This window comes from Mustela nigripes, chromosome 9 (genome assembly GCF_022355385.1).
Source record: "Mustela nigripes isolate SB6536 chromosome 9, MUSNIG.SB6536, whole genome shotgun sequence".
Lineage (NCBI taxonomy): Eukaryota > Metazoa > Chordata > Mammalia > Carnivora > Mustelidae > Mustela > Mustela nigripes.
The window spans coordinates 21,323,220-21,340,312 of NC_081565.1; the positions used below are offsets into that span (position 1 = coordinate 21,323,220).

At 34.5% G+C, this 17,093-nt stretch overlaps 1 protein-coding gene across 1 annotated transcript in view; it reads left to right on the forward strand.

The window, feature by feature from the left end:
* Positions 1-17,093, forward strand: part of SHOC1 (shortage in chiasmata 1) — a 75,376-nt gene that overhangs the window by 22,106 nt on the left and 36,177 nt on the right. Inside the window, exons 7-15 of the mRNA XM_059411067.1 lie at positions 542-576; positions 1,709-1,851; positions 2,582-2,683; positions 3,926-4,034; positions 9,554-9,648; positions 10,370-10,612; positions 12,481-12,894; positions 14,771-14,887; positions 16,248-16,424. Of these exons, the coding sequence (XP_059267050.1) occupies positions 542-576; positions 1,709-1,851; positions 2,582-2,683; positions 3,926-4,034; positions 9,554-9,648; positions 10,370-10,612; positions 12,481-12,894; positions 14,771-14,887; positions 16,248-16,424 (1,435 nt within the window). The remainder of the gene's footprint in view (positions 1-541; positions 577-1,708; positions 1,852-2,581; positions 2,684-3,925; positions 4,035-9,553; positions 9,649-10,369; positions 10,613-12,480; positions 12,895-14,770; positions 14,888-16,247; positions 16,425-17,093) is intronic.

Below are 17,093 nucleotides of genomic sequence, written 5' to 3' on the forward strand. Positions count from 1 at the left end.
TTAACAAACTCAAAAACCTAGGCCCACATAAAATAGATGCATTTACAGAGTTACCTTAAACATTTTTTTTGAGACAACTGAATATATTGTGAATGTGAAAATATTTCACATTTGGGGTTTTTCTTAAAACATTCAAAGGAGGGGCACCTGGGTGGCTCAGTGGGTTAAGCCTCTGCCTTCGGCTCAGGTCATGATCTCAGAGTCCTGGGATCAAGTCCCGCATCGGGCTCTCTGCTTGGCAGGGAGCCTGCTTCCTCCTCTCTCTCTGCCTGCCTCTTTGACTACTTGTGATCTCTCTCTCTCTGTGTCAAATAAATAAAATCTTTAAAAAAAAATTCAAAGGAGATAGATATAGCTTAGATACAGATATAGATATCTCAAGGCATTTAAAGAGTCTCCTACAGTTAAAAATTTTAACACACATGGTAAAAAAACAAAAATCACACACATGGTGACAATATTAATTCACTTATTATCCTCTTTTCCCTTGTCCCTCTCTCCCTCACTTATTAGTTCTGAGAATTGTGCACATAGAATCTAGTTCTGTAGGAATGAAAGAGAAACATATTTAATGGAGTGTAGTGAAGATCCATTCCATTTCATGTACTTTTTTTTTTTTAAGATTTTATTTATTTATTTGACAGAGAAAGATCACAAGTAGGCAGAGAGAGAGAGAGAGGGAAGCAGGCTCCCCACTGAGCAGAGAGCCCGATGCGGGACTCCATCCTAGGACCCTGAGATCATGACCTGAGCCGAAGGCAGCAGCTTAACCCACTGAGCCACCCAGGCGCCCCTAATCTACCCTTTTTATTTCTCCCCATTCACCATCTCTCATCTACTGCAGTGATTATTTTTAATTCAGAAGTTTAAAAATTTGTTATTAGCCCAAAAGAAGATATTTCTGCATCGAGGATACTGTACATCACTAGTGTAATCAGTGGCCATAAAGGATGATACTCAGAACTTTGCTTGTAATATATTTTTTGGCTATTATGCCTTTTTTTAAAAAAGATTTTATTTATTTGACAGACAGAGATCACAAGTAGGCAGAGAGGCAGGCAGAGAGAGGGGGGAAGCAGGCTCCCCACTGAGCAAAGAGCCTGAAGCGGGGCTCGATCCCAGGACCCTGAGATCATGACCTGAGCGGAAGGCAGAGGCTTTAACCCACTGAGCCACCCAGACACCCCATACCTTTTTTTTTTAAATGTTTTCATAACATTAAAAATTTTGAATGTCATGCTTAGCGAAATAAGTCAGGCAGAGAAAGACAACTATCATATGATCTCCCTGATATGAGGAAGTGGTGATGCAACATGGAGGCTTAAGTGGGTAGAAGAAGAATAAATAAAACAAGATGGGATTGGGAGGGAGACAAACCATAAGTGACTCTTAATCTCACAAAACAAACTGAGGGTTGCCGGGGGGAGGGGGTTTGGGAGAAGGGGGTGGGATTATGGACATTGGGGAGGGTATGTGATTTGGTGAGTGCTGTGAAGTGTGTAAACCTGGTGATTCACAGACCTGTACCCCTGGGGATAAAAATATATGTTTATAAAAAATAAAAAATTAAAAAAAAAAAAAAATTTGAATGTTTAATTTAAAATTTGATACAACAATTCAACAATTACATATGTTTATGAGTCTAGAAATATTTATCTGGAAAACCTCCCTAAAAGCCTCTTTTACTTATACTATTTCAGCCATCAAGTTTGCCTGAGTGTGAATTCTTAATACCTACAAGCCTCAAACAAAATGTTGATATTCTGTCACTCTCCAAACTAAAGGAATCCTTAAACTTAGTGCCAGAAATAATAAATTATGCAGATGAAAATGAAAAGCTTTTCAAAATAGGTGAGAACAAATTTAAAAATCTATTACTTATGAAATCTACTTAATAATGTTTGTTATAAAAATATATTGATTAATTTAAAAAAATTTTTAATTTTTTTTAAAATAAATAAATAAATAAAATGTATTGATTAAATTGTTTTCTGAACCTCCATATTTTTAAGAACTGCTCTTTAGCTTACATGGTGAAATCTCAGAATTATTGTTGGTGAGACTCTTTTCTCATTGTCTTTCTCTTTATATCTTAATGTATATGTATGTATATATAAGTTAATTTACATAACTACAGACTTAAAATGTCTCTGAAATTAACCAGTTCAAGATAATTATACAAATCAAGCTAAATCACATATGACTTTACTAATTTTTTAAAGTTGTTTTCTTATAAGCAGTGACAAAGCACTAACAACTTCTATGCTGACTCTCGTTAGATGTGCAGAAAATCAGAATAAGGTGTTGATTCATGGAGTCAGATGACTGGGAGAATCATAACCTAAAATATAGATGCTTCTTTTATCCTAGTTAGATTTAGTAAATATTGTTGAATTCTTTCTAATGACAATTTAACCCCAAATATTTAACTACCCTTTTATAAATTCCAGTTGAAATCATCAAAGATACAGAGGGAGGAGTGAAGGGAGATTTATGATATCCATTGAGAAAGGGAACGGACATTACAAAAAAAACTGTTACAGAAGTACTTATGCTGATAGTAGACTTTCTTACTTTTCAGATCTTACTACTAAGCATGGAATTGACATTGAGGATATAAAATGCAGCTCCACAGAGATTTTGGCCATTCAAAAACATTGTGAACCAGAGTACAGTGAACCAGGTAGAAATTTTGGATAGATCATTGAGTTTATCAGCAGTTATCTATATCTGATGTGAAAGTACAGTACATTCACATGTGAGGTCTACTGTGAGACAGTTTTCATGTTTAAAATTTGATTATTGCAATCCAGCTTGTCATTTTTTTTCTCTTATCTGTCTGTTTACATTTGTTACTGTCATTAACTCATTATCCTTCTGGCATCAAAACTGAATAATGTACAGAGTTACAAAACTGAGTAATGTACAGAGTTACAAAGATTGAGGAAGAGAAATGGAAGAAATAGCATTAATATTAAAATCAGAAATCTTATATTATAGTTCAGTAAATAAAATTTTCTATTTAATCTCAGTATTAGTAATCTTGTTGACTCTTAAATTTACTTTTGTAAATTTAACTTTTTAATCACCCAAAGCAATCCTATCATTAATGTTACTATTATTATCATACCAGATTTGGACTCTGAATCATCTTTTGTTCCACTTTAATGCAACTTGTGTTGCTTCTTAACATGTTGATGATACTATTATTTAGTTACATGTATTTTATTTATTTATTTATTTATTTTAGTTGGGGGTGGGGGAAGGTAGGCAAAGAGAGAGAGAGAGATTGAGAATCTTACAGGTTCCAACACCCAGTGTGTGGCCTAATCTCACAACGCTGAGATCATGACCTGAGCCAAAATCAAGAGTCTGACACTTAACCGACTGAGCCAGCCCAGTGCTCCTTTAGATACATTTATAATTGAATCATATTAATCATCTCTTTGGAAGTTTTTTGCTCTATTTTTGAAGTGATAGAAACACACTGACTACTTATGAACAAATGAATTTCAGTTTCTCAAGGCCACCCTGTGTATGAACATAGTAGGTTCATTTAGTATGAACATAAAAATAGTACTGGCTCCTAAGTACATAACAACATAACTTGTCAGAATGGAAAACATTATTAAACATAAAACTCTTAGAATTTATCTCATACAGTGAACAATAAAGTTTAGTTAATATATTTTTTTAAAAGCACCACTGCCACTGTTGAGATAGCATGTGATACATGTGTAATTCCTTATGATGGAAATTTAAAACTGTTATTTTGTATTTTAAGTAACCCAAGTGTCTTTTTATTGAAAATTTTTGTTGTAGCAGAATGATCAACATAATAGTTGCTTACAAAAAGTTCTAAATTATACTTAATTTTATACCATGTTTATGTAATTAATTGTTTTTTAAACTTTTTGTATTCTAGTTGAGTTAGAAATGCCATTAACTCATCTACATCTAACAAACCAACATTCTTCCATGACTTCATTATGTACAGGACTTCAGACATTTCCATTTTCTCCTATTTGTAAAATGTAAGTAAAGATTATAGCTAGAACTCAAGATTATAGCTAGAACTCAAGATTATAGCTAGAACTCAGTCCTTTTTTTTTTTTAATTTTATTTATTTATTTATTTGACAGACAGAGATCACAAGTAGGCAGAGAGGCAGGCAGAGACGGAGGGGTAAACAGGCTCCCTGCTGAGCAGAGAGCCCAATGTGGGGCTCCATCCCAGGACCCTGAGATCATGACCTGAGCCGAAGGCAGAGGCTTAACCCACTGAGCCACCCAGGTGCCCCCAGAATAACCAGTCCTTAATCAGATCCCTCCATATAAAGGTAATTTACAAGATACCTCTGTGAAAAAAATGTAAGAGAGAACAGTATCTATAGTAGGCAAATAGAATGTATGAATATATATGTACATACTTTTTAAAATTTCTTGATACTATTTTTAAAATTTAAATTCAATTAATTAATATATCACATATTATTAATTTCAGAGATAGAGGTCAGTGATTCATCAGTCTTATATAATATACAGTGCTCATTACATCATGTGCCTTTCTTAATGTTCAGCACCCAGCCATCCCATTCCTTCATGCCCCGCCCCTCCAGCAACACTCAGTTTGTTTCCTATGATTGAAAGTTTCTTGTGGTTTGTCTGTCTCTCTGATTTCATCTTGTTTTATTTTTCCCTTCCCCTATGCTCCTCTGTTTTGTTTTTTAAATTCCACATAGGAGTAAAATCATATGATAATTATCTTTCTCTGACTGACTTATTTCATTTAGAATAATGCCCTCTAGTTCCATCCATGTCATTGCAAATAAGATTTCAATTTTTTGATGGTTGAGTAGTATTCTATCGTATATATATACCACATCTTCTTTATCTGTTCATCTGTCGGTGGACATCTGGGCTCTTTCCATAGTTTGGCTATTGTGGACATTGCTGCTTTAAACATGGGTGCAGGTGCCCCTTCAGATCACTACAGTTGTATCTTTAGGGTAAATACCCAGTGGTGCAATTGCTGGGTTGTAGGGTAGCTCTATTTTCAACTTTTTAAGGAACCTCTATACTGTTTTCCAGAATGACTGTACCAGCTTGCATTTCCACCAACAGTGTAGGAGGGTTCCCCTTTCTCCACATCCTTGCCAACATCTGTTGTTACTAATTTTAGCCATTCTAACCAGTGTGAGGTGGTATTTTGTTATGGTTTTGATTTGTATTTCCCTGATGCTGAGGGCACATGTTGAACATTTTTTCATGTGTCTGTGGCCATTTGTACATCCTTGATTTTGTATTTATATAATATCTTTAGAAAGACACACAAGAATCAGGTAGCTTCGGTTGTGTCTGGAAGGGACCTGGGTAACCTGGCAATTCGGGAGCTAGTAAGTGATAGAGCCAGGTTCTTTTATATTTTTAGTATTTTTGAATGTGAACATATTACCATTAAAAATAGGCAAGTTGAAAGATTGTAAAGATTCTGGCACTAGAACAGTTTACTTAGGATATTGCCATTGGATACCTGCCAGTGGTACTGCCTCTATTGGCACTCACTGCTACGAAAGATAGTATAGTGTATATTCATTTGCTCAGGCTGCCTTAACAAATAGCAGAGACAATGGCTTAAATACCCAATCTATGGTAAATAAATTTAAATTTATTTATTCACAGTCTGGAGACTAGAAGTCTAAGATTAAGATATTAGCAGGGTTGGATTCATCATGAGATGTCTTTTCTTGGCTTCATCTTGGTTAGCTGTCTTCCACCTTTTTCTTTTTTCTTTTTTTTTAAGATTTTATTGGTTTATTTACTTGAGCTTTTTTTTTTCCTTTTTAATATTTTATTTATTTGAGAGAGAGACAGTGAGAGAGAGCATGAGAGAGGAGAAGGTCAGAGGGAGAAGCAGACTCCCCATGGAGCTGGGAGCCCGATGCGGGACTCGATCCCGGGACTCCGGGATCATGACCTGAGCTGAAGGCAGCCACTTAACCAGCTAAGCCACCCAGGCATCATAACTCTCTGACCAGGAATAGACAAGGATCACAGGGCAGTGTGGATAAGGATCAATAAATAGATTTGTCTATCAAATTACTTTCCTAGGAGTACTAGGGATCATATCCCATCTCTAACAGAAGGCATCCACTGACCTTGTTTACCTTTGTTGATGTGGTATTGGTTTTGGAAAACTAGACATGTAGAACCAAGTATTGATCCACAAATCTGTTCAATACCCGATTGTTGCTGCACAGAGTGGTCTATAATCTCAGAACTGACATTGCAGGGCTGGATCATTGTATTCTAGTTTGAGCCAAAATTGTATAGCTTACTGGCCCAGCATATTTGTCCTCCAGTGGAGTCTGAGATAGCTTGGGTTGCTAACTTCTACCATGTGGCATACATGTAACTTAATGTGTTCTAAGTTAGATTAGTCTGCTGTCTTGAAATTGACACTCTATTCCCCTGCTTTTACACCAGTTACAAAACTAGGAGCATCACCAGTATAGCCTCTTTCTTTCCCCACTGTAGTCCTGAAACTAAATGAGTCCAAAAATAATACATTTCAGGAAAATTACAGGAAAGTCTACAAGTCTCTAATGAATTGTTCCCAGAATGAATGCTGTCGGAGGTGAGTACTGAGTTTTTAGGGTTTTTTTATTTTGTTTTGTTTTTGTTTTTTTAAAGATTATTTATTTATTTGAAAGATAGAAATCACAAGTAGGCAGAGAGGCAGGCAGAGAGAGAGGAGGAAGCAGGCTCCCCACTGAGCAGAGAGCACCATGCAGGACTCAATCCCATGACCCTGAGATCATGACCAGAGCCGAAGGCAGAGGCCTAACCCACTGAGCCACTCAGGCGCCCCTGAGTTTTTAGTTTTTAGCTGTGATCTGTCAAAGGAGAATTCTGTTGTGTATTTGGGAGCAATGGGAACAACTCATCACTAGCTGCTCAGGTTTCTATTAATGATCTCAGGAAGGTATCACAGCACACAATGGAGGAGCCTGGTACTGAAGGTTCCAATTACCTTCATTTTCTTGCAAAGAATAGTGTCATTTGGGGGATAAATCTGTCACATACAAAACTCTGACATGAACTGGAACTGCCCATATCAGAAATGAACTCTTAAAAATCTCATGGAACAAGTATAGAAACTACTTAAACTTTGCTTAAATACTTTTAGTCCCTTTGCTGAGGTGCAGATGTTTATTCACAGGACCTATACCATCTTTTTTTAGTGCTCTTTTACTCCACATATCTGAATCCATGTGTTAAGGCAGATTGGCAATCAGAAACAGAAACTAGAAGAAATTAGTACAATCTTGAATTTCAATCTAATATTAAAAGCATTTACTTAATTGTCATAAATTCCTGTTAATCACACAAGTTATATATCTACTTATTGTTGTAACTCAACTACATAGATGAAACTTAAGTCTCATCTATGTTTTATGATTTGCCCAAGTTAGAGCACAAAAGGATTTTTAAAATTAGCCTAAAGTTCTAGACCAAAGTTGTTCTATTTGAAACAACTTAAAGAGGTCATCTCATCACTGCTATTTTCATTAGCGAGAGGTAAATCACTTCCATTTGGTTTATGAATATAAAAACCTTAAAATTCCTATTTTAAAAATGGATTTTCACCTCATCTGTGAATCTAAAAAAGAAAAAAGTGTTAAAAAAAACAGAAGGGAAAGATAATGTGTAATGTTACTGTACTCTTAATTTGCTTTTATGTCCCCAATTACTTTTATTTCAGAACACATTTTGGCTGGAAATATATCCAGTTAACAAATATTTTGGGAGCTTACCACATGTCAGACTCTCTTGCTAGACTTTATGGAGCTAAAAAGAAAAGTCTGTGTAGCACCAGACTTTATTTCCACACTGATTACTGAATTGTGAACATATTTTTATTTATAATGAAACAATATATCAAATTCAGACATATCTTCAGAAAGTTCCATTAAGAGTGGGAATATTTATTTACATTATGACCTTCTGTTGGACTTGGCTTGCCTTCCCTTTGCTTTAAAGTAATTGCCTATAATCTGAGCTGTTTGTCAAAGAGATCTTGGTAAGTTTCAAGAATTAACTAGAATCTCAGTTTGTCACTTCATCCTGGATTTTGGATTATGTAAATTGGATAGCTTAGACATAAAACAGCTTTCTGCTGCCCAGGACTGTCAACTCAACTAGCAGTATAATTATATTATAATTAGAGTGCTCACATATGTCCCATATGAGCAGAGAACCAGAATACAATCAATTCTTAACTCGGAGTGAGAGGTTTGGGAGCACAGATTAAGGGGTTTGTGAGTTAATGTTATCTTCCCTACCAAGGCTAGTACCTTCATAGCTACTGATAAGCTGTGATTTACACTAATTGTCATCCATCTTTCTTCCTTTCTCTCCTAGTACTCCTAAACGGGTAAACAGACATACATCACTCATTCACACACCCGTCAAGATTAAAGGACCTGAACTAGACTTCCCCACTAAACTTTCACCTTCTTCCCCCCACTCCCCCGCCAAAAAAAAAAACCTTTACCTTCCTGAGAATGTAGAGCAGGCAGAACATTTTCATAATTCTGACCCTTAACTGGTAGAGGCTCCAGAATTTGTTTAGAATGGACTTGGGGACAACAATTTTGTAAAAAATTTGTGTTAAAACTACTTTTTTGTATGGAAAGCACAGTAATTTTACTTAAATTATATTTTTCATTTGGGTGGCTTATAGGGTTAGTGCTGGCATACTTCATGGAAGGAAGTGCTAAAACCCTCCTAAGTCAGCCTCCTTTGTCTCCAAGTTTCATTGAGGGGGATAGAGGAGTTAAGGTAGGCAAGCAGGAGCAATTAAGAGCTAACAAATTGTCAAAACTTCCAAAGGGAGGAAAAGTAAGTATATGAAATTTGTTCTATGAAAATCTCTATTTCAGTTTACACATTTATAGAGTATGTTTTTCACTTGCTTTTGAATGTAAAAAAATACTTAGAAAAATAATTTTCTTAAAATAAAATTTTATTACATGATGATGAGCACTGGGTGTTATATGCAACTAATGGATCATTGAACACTACATCAAAAACTAGTACCAGGTGGTGGGTATTATAGAGGGCACGGATTGCATGGAGCACTGGGTGTGGTGAAAAAATAATGAATACCGTTTTTCTGAAAATAAATAAATTTAAAAAAAAACTAATGATGTACTACTATATATTGGCTAATTGAATTTAAATCTAAAAGAGGAAAAATAGGGCGCCTGGGTGGCTCAGTGGGTTAAGCCGCTGCCTTTGGCTCAGGTCATGATCTCAGGGTCCTGGGATCGAGTCCCGCATCGGGCTCTCTTCTCAGCAGGGAGCCTGCTTTCTCCTCTCTCTCTCTCTACCTTCCTCTCTGCCTGCTTGTAATCTCTCTCTGTCAAATAAATAAAATCTTTAAAAAAAAAAATACATTTAAAAAAAAAATAAAAGAGGAAAAATAAAATTTTATTATACAAAAATGCTCAATATTATTAATATATTAGGCTCTACCTCTTCTTTTTCAGTAGTTTGCTTACTGCTGAAGAATCAGCTAACAAAAACCACATGATGTGGCAGTTAGAAAGCTGCAGAAGCTCACTGAAACCATTTCTGCTTACAGGTAAAGATTACTTGATTTTGAATGCTAAACAAAAAGTAAAGGTAAGAAGATATAGTTAGTAGAAATGTATTGTCAGCTTTATTTTTTTTTTAGTGTTGTTACTGTCATTATTAAAAAAACACAGATCCAAAATTAGGATTTCAAAATTTTTCATCTTAATTTTGGGTTGAAGCATGTAGTGTAGATAATAATTTAAGTAGTTATGCTACTTCAGTTCCTCCATACATTATGATTTGTTATTATTAGGTTAAAAGTAATCATGTGGAAAGCTCTGTGCCACAGTATCTAAGATGATAGTCATCATAAAATCTGATCAAATATACCTTCTAGTTTAGGATTGTTATAATAAAATAGAATTTCAAATTTAGTAAATCGTACTTTAATTCCTCAGAATGTTATCAAATTTGTTAATTTAGTAATTATTAAAATGTTCAAACAAAATAATGGTACTATCTCCTAGTATGTGTTAGAATAATTTTAACTTTATGATATTTCCACAGATTAAAATAAATCCCTATGTGACTTCTATTGCTATAATATTTTGGACTTTTAGTATCTTGAAGACAAAATACTAGCTATATAACTCCAGGTTTCACTTTTTTTCCCCAATGTGTGAAAATCTATTTCATAAGCAATTTTCAGTGTGGTGCTATTTATTGTGTTTTTCATCTCTTTTGCCCTTTGAACTGTTTCTGTTTTCGGTTTGTTATTGTTTTTTAAGTGCCAAGAACTGAAGAGCCCAACAGTCAATATTCAGTTATGGATTTGAAAAAGATATTTTCTATTGAGGAAGAAAGCCTGGTAGTTAATCTTGTGAGCACAGAGTGGTGGGAAAAGGGACAACTGAATCTGAAAGAGGCAGAAGTTTTGGAACATCCAAATATGTATTTGTGTCATGATAACCTATCATCTGATGATACTAAAATGGAGATATTTTTGCCAACAAAAGAGCCTCAGTTAGAATGTAAGTACACAATAGTAAATATCCACTCTGTGAATTTTTCAGAATGAGAAAATGTTAGATGCTGATTGAGCATCTAGGTGGTTGAGAAAATAAAACTAAATTCCAGCATTCAGTATTAGCCCTGGCTCTGCCAGAATTTATCATTTTGAGCTCCACTAAGCCCCATTCTTTTCCTTGAAAAAAATAAGGAAGTTTGACTTGCTCATCCTGAAGTCCTTTGTTGTCCTAAAATTGTATAGTCTGTTTTTAAATTTCTGGCCATTTTCAATTAATGTGACTTTGGTTCTTTTTATATTGATTAATTGCTAGCGCAGTGTTTATTTACATCAGACTAGACTCAAAGCAGGACTGTTATTCTTTGATCTGACAGGTAAACTCTGCGTGTTCAATAATATCTAGTAAGCTTTTTTTAACAGTAGATAATCTTCCTTTGTTTCTAAAGAATTTACTCAGTTAACATTTTTTAATTATATAATTTAAGGTGGCAGAAATGTCTTTTAAGTATCTTTTGAGTTATTTTGGCTGTTATATATGCCGTTGTAATAAATGGAACATACTTAGTCTGAATTACACCTTTTTGAAGTATATATAGATTGTTTTTAAATCAGTTTGTGCAATAGCTTTAGATCTTAAAGTTAAGTTTGGAAAGTTCACTTTTAGTTTATTATAGAGTAAGTAAATATATTTAAAAATGCATTTTAGAAATTATTGTGTATATTGGGAGACTGCTCTAAGGAAATAGGAACTAGAGCAAGAATTGTTGTCACCAAGAGATGTTTCAAAGACAGAAAATGGAGGGCTTTGCTAGAAAGGAAAATAGACTATGTCAAGGAAATGTACACCATTCAATCTATCCTAAAGGCATAGGAGGGTACTCAGGGTAGAAGAAGAGTTTTATTTTTTTTTAAGATTTATTTATTCATTTATTTGACAGACCGAGATCAGAAGTAGACAGAGAGGCAGGAAGAGACAGAAGAGGAAGCAGGCTCTCCACCAAGCGGAGAGCCTGACGTGGGGCTCGATCCCAGGACCCTGGGATCAAGACGTGAGCCAAAGGAAAATATATACACATATATATTAGCTTTATTGAAATACAATTCACATACCATACAATTATCCATTTAAGTATGCCATTCAGTGGTTTTAGTGTATTCACAGAGTTGTAATCAGCACCACAATCAATTTTAGAACATTTTTCTCATCCCCCAGAAGAAATCCTGTACCCATTGGCAGTCACTCCCCATTTTTCCTTATTTTCCCAGCTGTGGAACCACTAATCTGTCTTCTGTCTCTATAGATTTGTTGACTCTGGATGTTTCATGTAAATGGAATCATACAATATGTGGTCTTTTGTGATTGGCTTCTTTCATTTAGAATGTTGTTAAGATTCATCCATGTTATAGCATGTACATATCTTATGTATTGTTTAAATATTTTTTAAATATTTTGTCAAATTTTAAATTGGCTTTCTTTTTAAATATTAAGCTACAAGAGTTCTCTGGATATATACAGTCCTTTTTCAAGTGTATGTATTGCAAGTATATTCTGTTGTTCTGTGGATTGCTTGGTACCTAAGATTTTGACCTTTAGACTTAATTGCAAGCCTGTTAGCAATAGGGCTTTTCTGGAATTCTTTCTTTGCTTGGTAACCTAGCTCCAAGATTAAGAATAAGAGGTGCTGAATTTTTGCACTTTTTAAAAAATTTATTTTATTCAGGCCAAAATTGATTTTCAAAGCAAGAGACAAAGTACTTCTAAGGATCAAATATATTAATAAGAACTTACAAATAAAAGTTATTTTAATACCCTAGTAAAAACACTCATTTATGCATGAAAGTCATTTAGTTATTTTTATTTTCTGTTTTCAGCATGGCTAGAGCAAAAAAGTTGTTCTTCACCTACTGTACTTATTAATGAGACATCTACAAATGATCATTTATTACCTCCACAAAAGATTTCATCTCTGGCAGAAGTATCAGATCTGTGTTTTTTTGATGACAATTTATCTGTTAAACAACCAACAAAAGACGAAAAACCAAAGAATGATCTAGAACTAGTTGATAGAATAAGCCAAAATAAAGAAAATGAAGATTACTTAGAACTTGACTGCACAGTACCATCTGTTGAACCATCTTCCTCTCCAAAAATTGATAAAGCATCTTTTAAGCATGGTAAAAAATGGGAGAACGATTTGGACCTTTTGAGTGACTTTATTGCACTGCGAAATAAATATAAGACTTGTATGTCAAAGACTGAAGTCACAGGCAGTAAAGAAAATGATGGTGGGTAATTTAGTAATATTTTGGCATAGATATAATAGCTTTAAGGACTAAATGTATAATTTATTAGAGAAGGTAAAATTTAAAGATCTTTTGAACAGAATATATTCTTTTTCAAAGTCAAACAAAATGACATTCATTCATGATACTTATTGCGTATGGAGATAGATGTGGCTATTTAGGTATGGATGTAGATACGTATTTTCCAAAAAATTTATAAGTGCTTTTGAACTTGTAAGAAAAGCCACTATTTGTAAAACTTGCTTTCTGCAACTTGGCCACACAGAGTCAGTATTTCTAACTTTTATTGATCATTCTGCCATTCTTTTTTCTCTTTTAGCTGACAGTTCTCAGTATTACATTTTAATGTGTACTTAAAAACACTTTGCCCATTTGATTGCTCATTACTCTTTTAAATTTACTGAAGAGTTCTGTGTAAGTTCTAATTATTTTACGTTCACTGTTTATGACCATGTCAAAGGTAGTATGTGTCGTATCATTTCATTTCTGGTAAAGAAACAATAAGTATTTTCACCATGTATTTAAACTCATATGTTAAAATCTTTTAAGATGGTATTGTGTTTTTAAAATTACTAGAATATATTTGACATATGTTACCCAGAAGAATTAAGTACAAAAATATTTATGTGTGAGAATTACAGCATAGTTAGGTCTTATGGTCTCATATATTATTAACATTCAATTCTGCTGTTTAGTTAGTAAGCCCACTTGACTCTCAAACTAAGTTCCTTTCTCCAGCTTAAACTTTATTAGTAAAAGAGGTAATATTTTGGTATATATTTTACTTCTTGCCTTATTTTATAGTTAATTCAGGGGCAAGAAAGAATGTTACAACTTACTGGGCCCCCTCAAAAACTCTAGTAATTCATATAATTTAATCCTAGCTATTCCAGTTACTTATAGTTAATTAAAAGCAAACTTGAAAATAATAGCATAATCTAGTTTAGGATATTTTACTCCATTGATTTTCACCATGTATTTAAAACTCATATGTTAAAATCTTTTAAGATGGTATTGTAATTTTAAAATTACCCTGTAATTGTATTATTAACAGATAACATTACTATCTAGTTAATATAAGTAACTATAAATAGTTATATATATGTTTTTATATATGTTATACATATAACTTATATATACATTAACATATATATAAAACTATAAATTGTGTGTGTATATACATATACATATATACATATATATATATGTATATATATATATATGTAGTCCTCTACAATACTCTATAATACCTAGGAAAGAAGGAAGAAAAGTGACATTTGTTGAATGTTGCATGCCAGGCACTAAAATACATATTAGAGATAAAGATGATACCATTGCTAACCTCGAGAAGCTTGCAATATAGTAGAGTAGGGTTATAGAAAAATTCCTGAGAGCTGAAAGGTGAGTGGTTAAGAATTGACCTAATTAAGAAAGGACAGAGCCAGGGAGGACTTGGGGCATAGGAGAGAATTAGTAGCAGAAGGAGGGGGTATGTAGAAAGCCATAGAGAAATGATATTGAGCTCTTTGTGCATTTTGGGTATCAGGAACTGTACTTGGTGTTTAATCTTTATAACAATATTAAAAATAAGTATATTTATCTATATATTACATATGGGGACACTGAAGCTAGTGTCAGAACTGAGATTGAAACAGTGATTCAATGTCAAGATTCTTTTTGCTGTTGCCATTCAGCACTGTGTTATATCTGTCGACCTGAATAGTTGTTCAATTTAATCCTGATGTGTTTCAAGGAAAAGCTTTAACATTGTGATAGTATTACATGGAAGCATTTTAAGTAAAACAATGTTTAAGTTTCCCTGAATAATGCGAATTAACATTTTTATTAGGATTTCAAGATAAAGAACATTGTTTGACTCTTCAGGAAGAAAGTCCTCCTGTTTGTACTAATAAAGCTCTAGAGAAAATAAATCAGGAAAGGATAGTGGATAATGTCATTGAAATTCAAGCATCAGGTATGCTGTATGCTTTTATGCTGTATGTTTTTAAAGTGCATTCTAAGTAAGTAAATTTGAAAGCCCTTTCCTGAGTGTGAATCAGGCCATACTTGTTTCAGATGTTTCTTCCTTCCATTCCTACTTTTAAGATATTCCCACACCTGAACACCCCATTCACTGCCTCTTCTTCTTTCCATTTCCCTACTTCAGTCCACTCACTGTTATTTCTTTCTTCATTTAAATTGCTGCTTCCCTACATTTTTCAGACAACAGCAAACTGCCGCTGCTGCGACGCTTCTGCCCAGTCAGAAGAATGAACTGCAGAGGCTTACTCCCTCTGTTCTCTTACCCACCATCAGGGTGATGTTAAAGAAGCTATTATTGTTTCCTATACTGATTAAAATTTTTGCCTCTGATGTGAAGAATATTCCTTGACTCCTAAAGAATAGTCTGCTTAAGAACATCATGCTCATTATTAAAATCAATAAGGAAATATGACACTAGTTTCTAGTATCCTTTCAATTCTTTGGTTCAGTTTTATGACCTTTAGATGATAATGCAAATCTTAAAGTATTGCTTTTCTAGTGAAAACTAGAAACAATTTGTCATTGTGGTAACTTTGTTCAGCTTAAGGTTGTAAGCTAATTGTGGAGGGAAAAGAAAAAAAAATGTAATTCTTTTTATATGGCTCCTCATGCTTGCCATGCCAAACTAGTTACTGAATACACATTTAATAGGCAGAATAATCATTAAATTCTGCAAATTTTACAGAAGGTTTTTGTTTTATTTTGTTGTTATAAGTTTATTTAGAATAAATACCCTAAATGAACCTCTATACAGTCTCATGATTTTTAACTCAGAAAATAATTTGGAAGTAGTTCAGTTTTCCATCAAGTGACATGTTTAATTGGTTTGTCAAAAGGAGCATGCCATCCTTTTATTTTATTTTATTTTTTTTTATTTACTTGACAGAGATCACAAGCATGCAGAGAGGCAGGCAGAGAGAGAGAGGAGGAAACAGGCTCCCCACAGAGGAGAGAGCCCGATGTGGGGCTCGATCCCAGGACCCTGGGATCATGACCCGAGCCGAAGGCAGAGGCTTTAACCCACGGAGCCACCCAGCCCCCCCCCCTCCGCTTTTTCTTTTTTTTTAAGATTGTATTTATTTGAGTGAGAGAGAATGAGAGAGAGCATGAGAAGGAGAGGGTCAGAAGGAGAAGCAGACTCTCTGCTGAGCAGGGAGCTTGATGCAGGACTTGATCCTGAGACTTCAGGATCATGACCTGAGCCAAAGGCAGTTGCTTAACCAACTGAGCCACCCAGGTGTCCAGGATGCCACCCTTATAAAACACTATCTTTAATGCTTTTATTTTCACAGATAGCCAGTGCCAAGCATTCTGTCTCCTAGAAGCAGCAGCTACTCCTATTTTAAAAAAACTTGTATGCCTCTGTACTCTCCCTGCCACTAATTGGACATTTGCCACTGTCATTTTTGACCAAACAAGATTCCTCCTAAAGGAACAAGAAAAAGTAATAAGTGATGCTATTCAGCAAGGTGAGTACAAATAAAATCATGTTATTTAAAAGGATAAAAACATATGGGTTATTGTATCAAATGAGTAAAAATTGAATATAGAAGGTATAGAAGTTAGTCATGGATGAAGGCATCACTTTAATTCAGAATATGACACTATAAACTAATACTGGAGGGTGAGCTAAGTAAGAGAAAAAGGTAACAAATACCATCTGGCATTGCTTCTCAGTAATGCTCCTAATTGACATATATTACTTGACAGATTCCTATTGCAAAAACTAAATTAACTCTATATTATGAACATCTGAACCACCTGTTCCCTCCTAAGGTAGGGGGGAGGTTAAAAAATAGATTAATTAAAGTCAATCCTGGACTTTTCTTCTGGCCAAGAATGGAGTTTTCAGGAAAAAAAAGAAAAGACAAAGGCAAAATACATGAAACCAGTTTTTAAGACCCTAGACATCAGGCAGTGAAGAACAGTGATTTCTGAGATATGGTAAACAAGTAAGATGAGCCCTACTATTGCCCTAGCTTACTCCCTTGAAAAAGTCACCAGACTATAGCACAAGGACAGATAGTAGGAACAGAACCCAGTGGATATTCTGTGTTGAAGCAACAGAACTGACTCTGATCTTGATCTCAGGGTCCTGGAATTGAGCCCAGGGTCCAGCTCTGCAGTTAGCTGGGAGT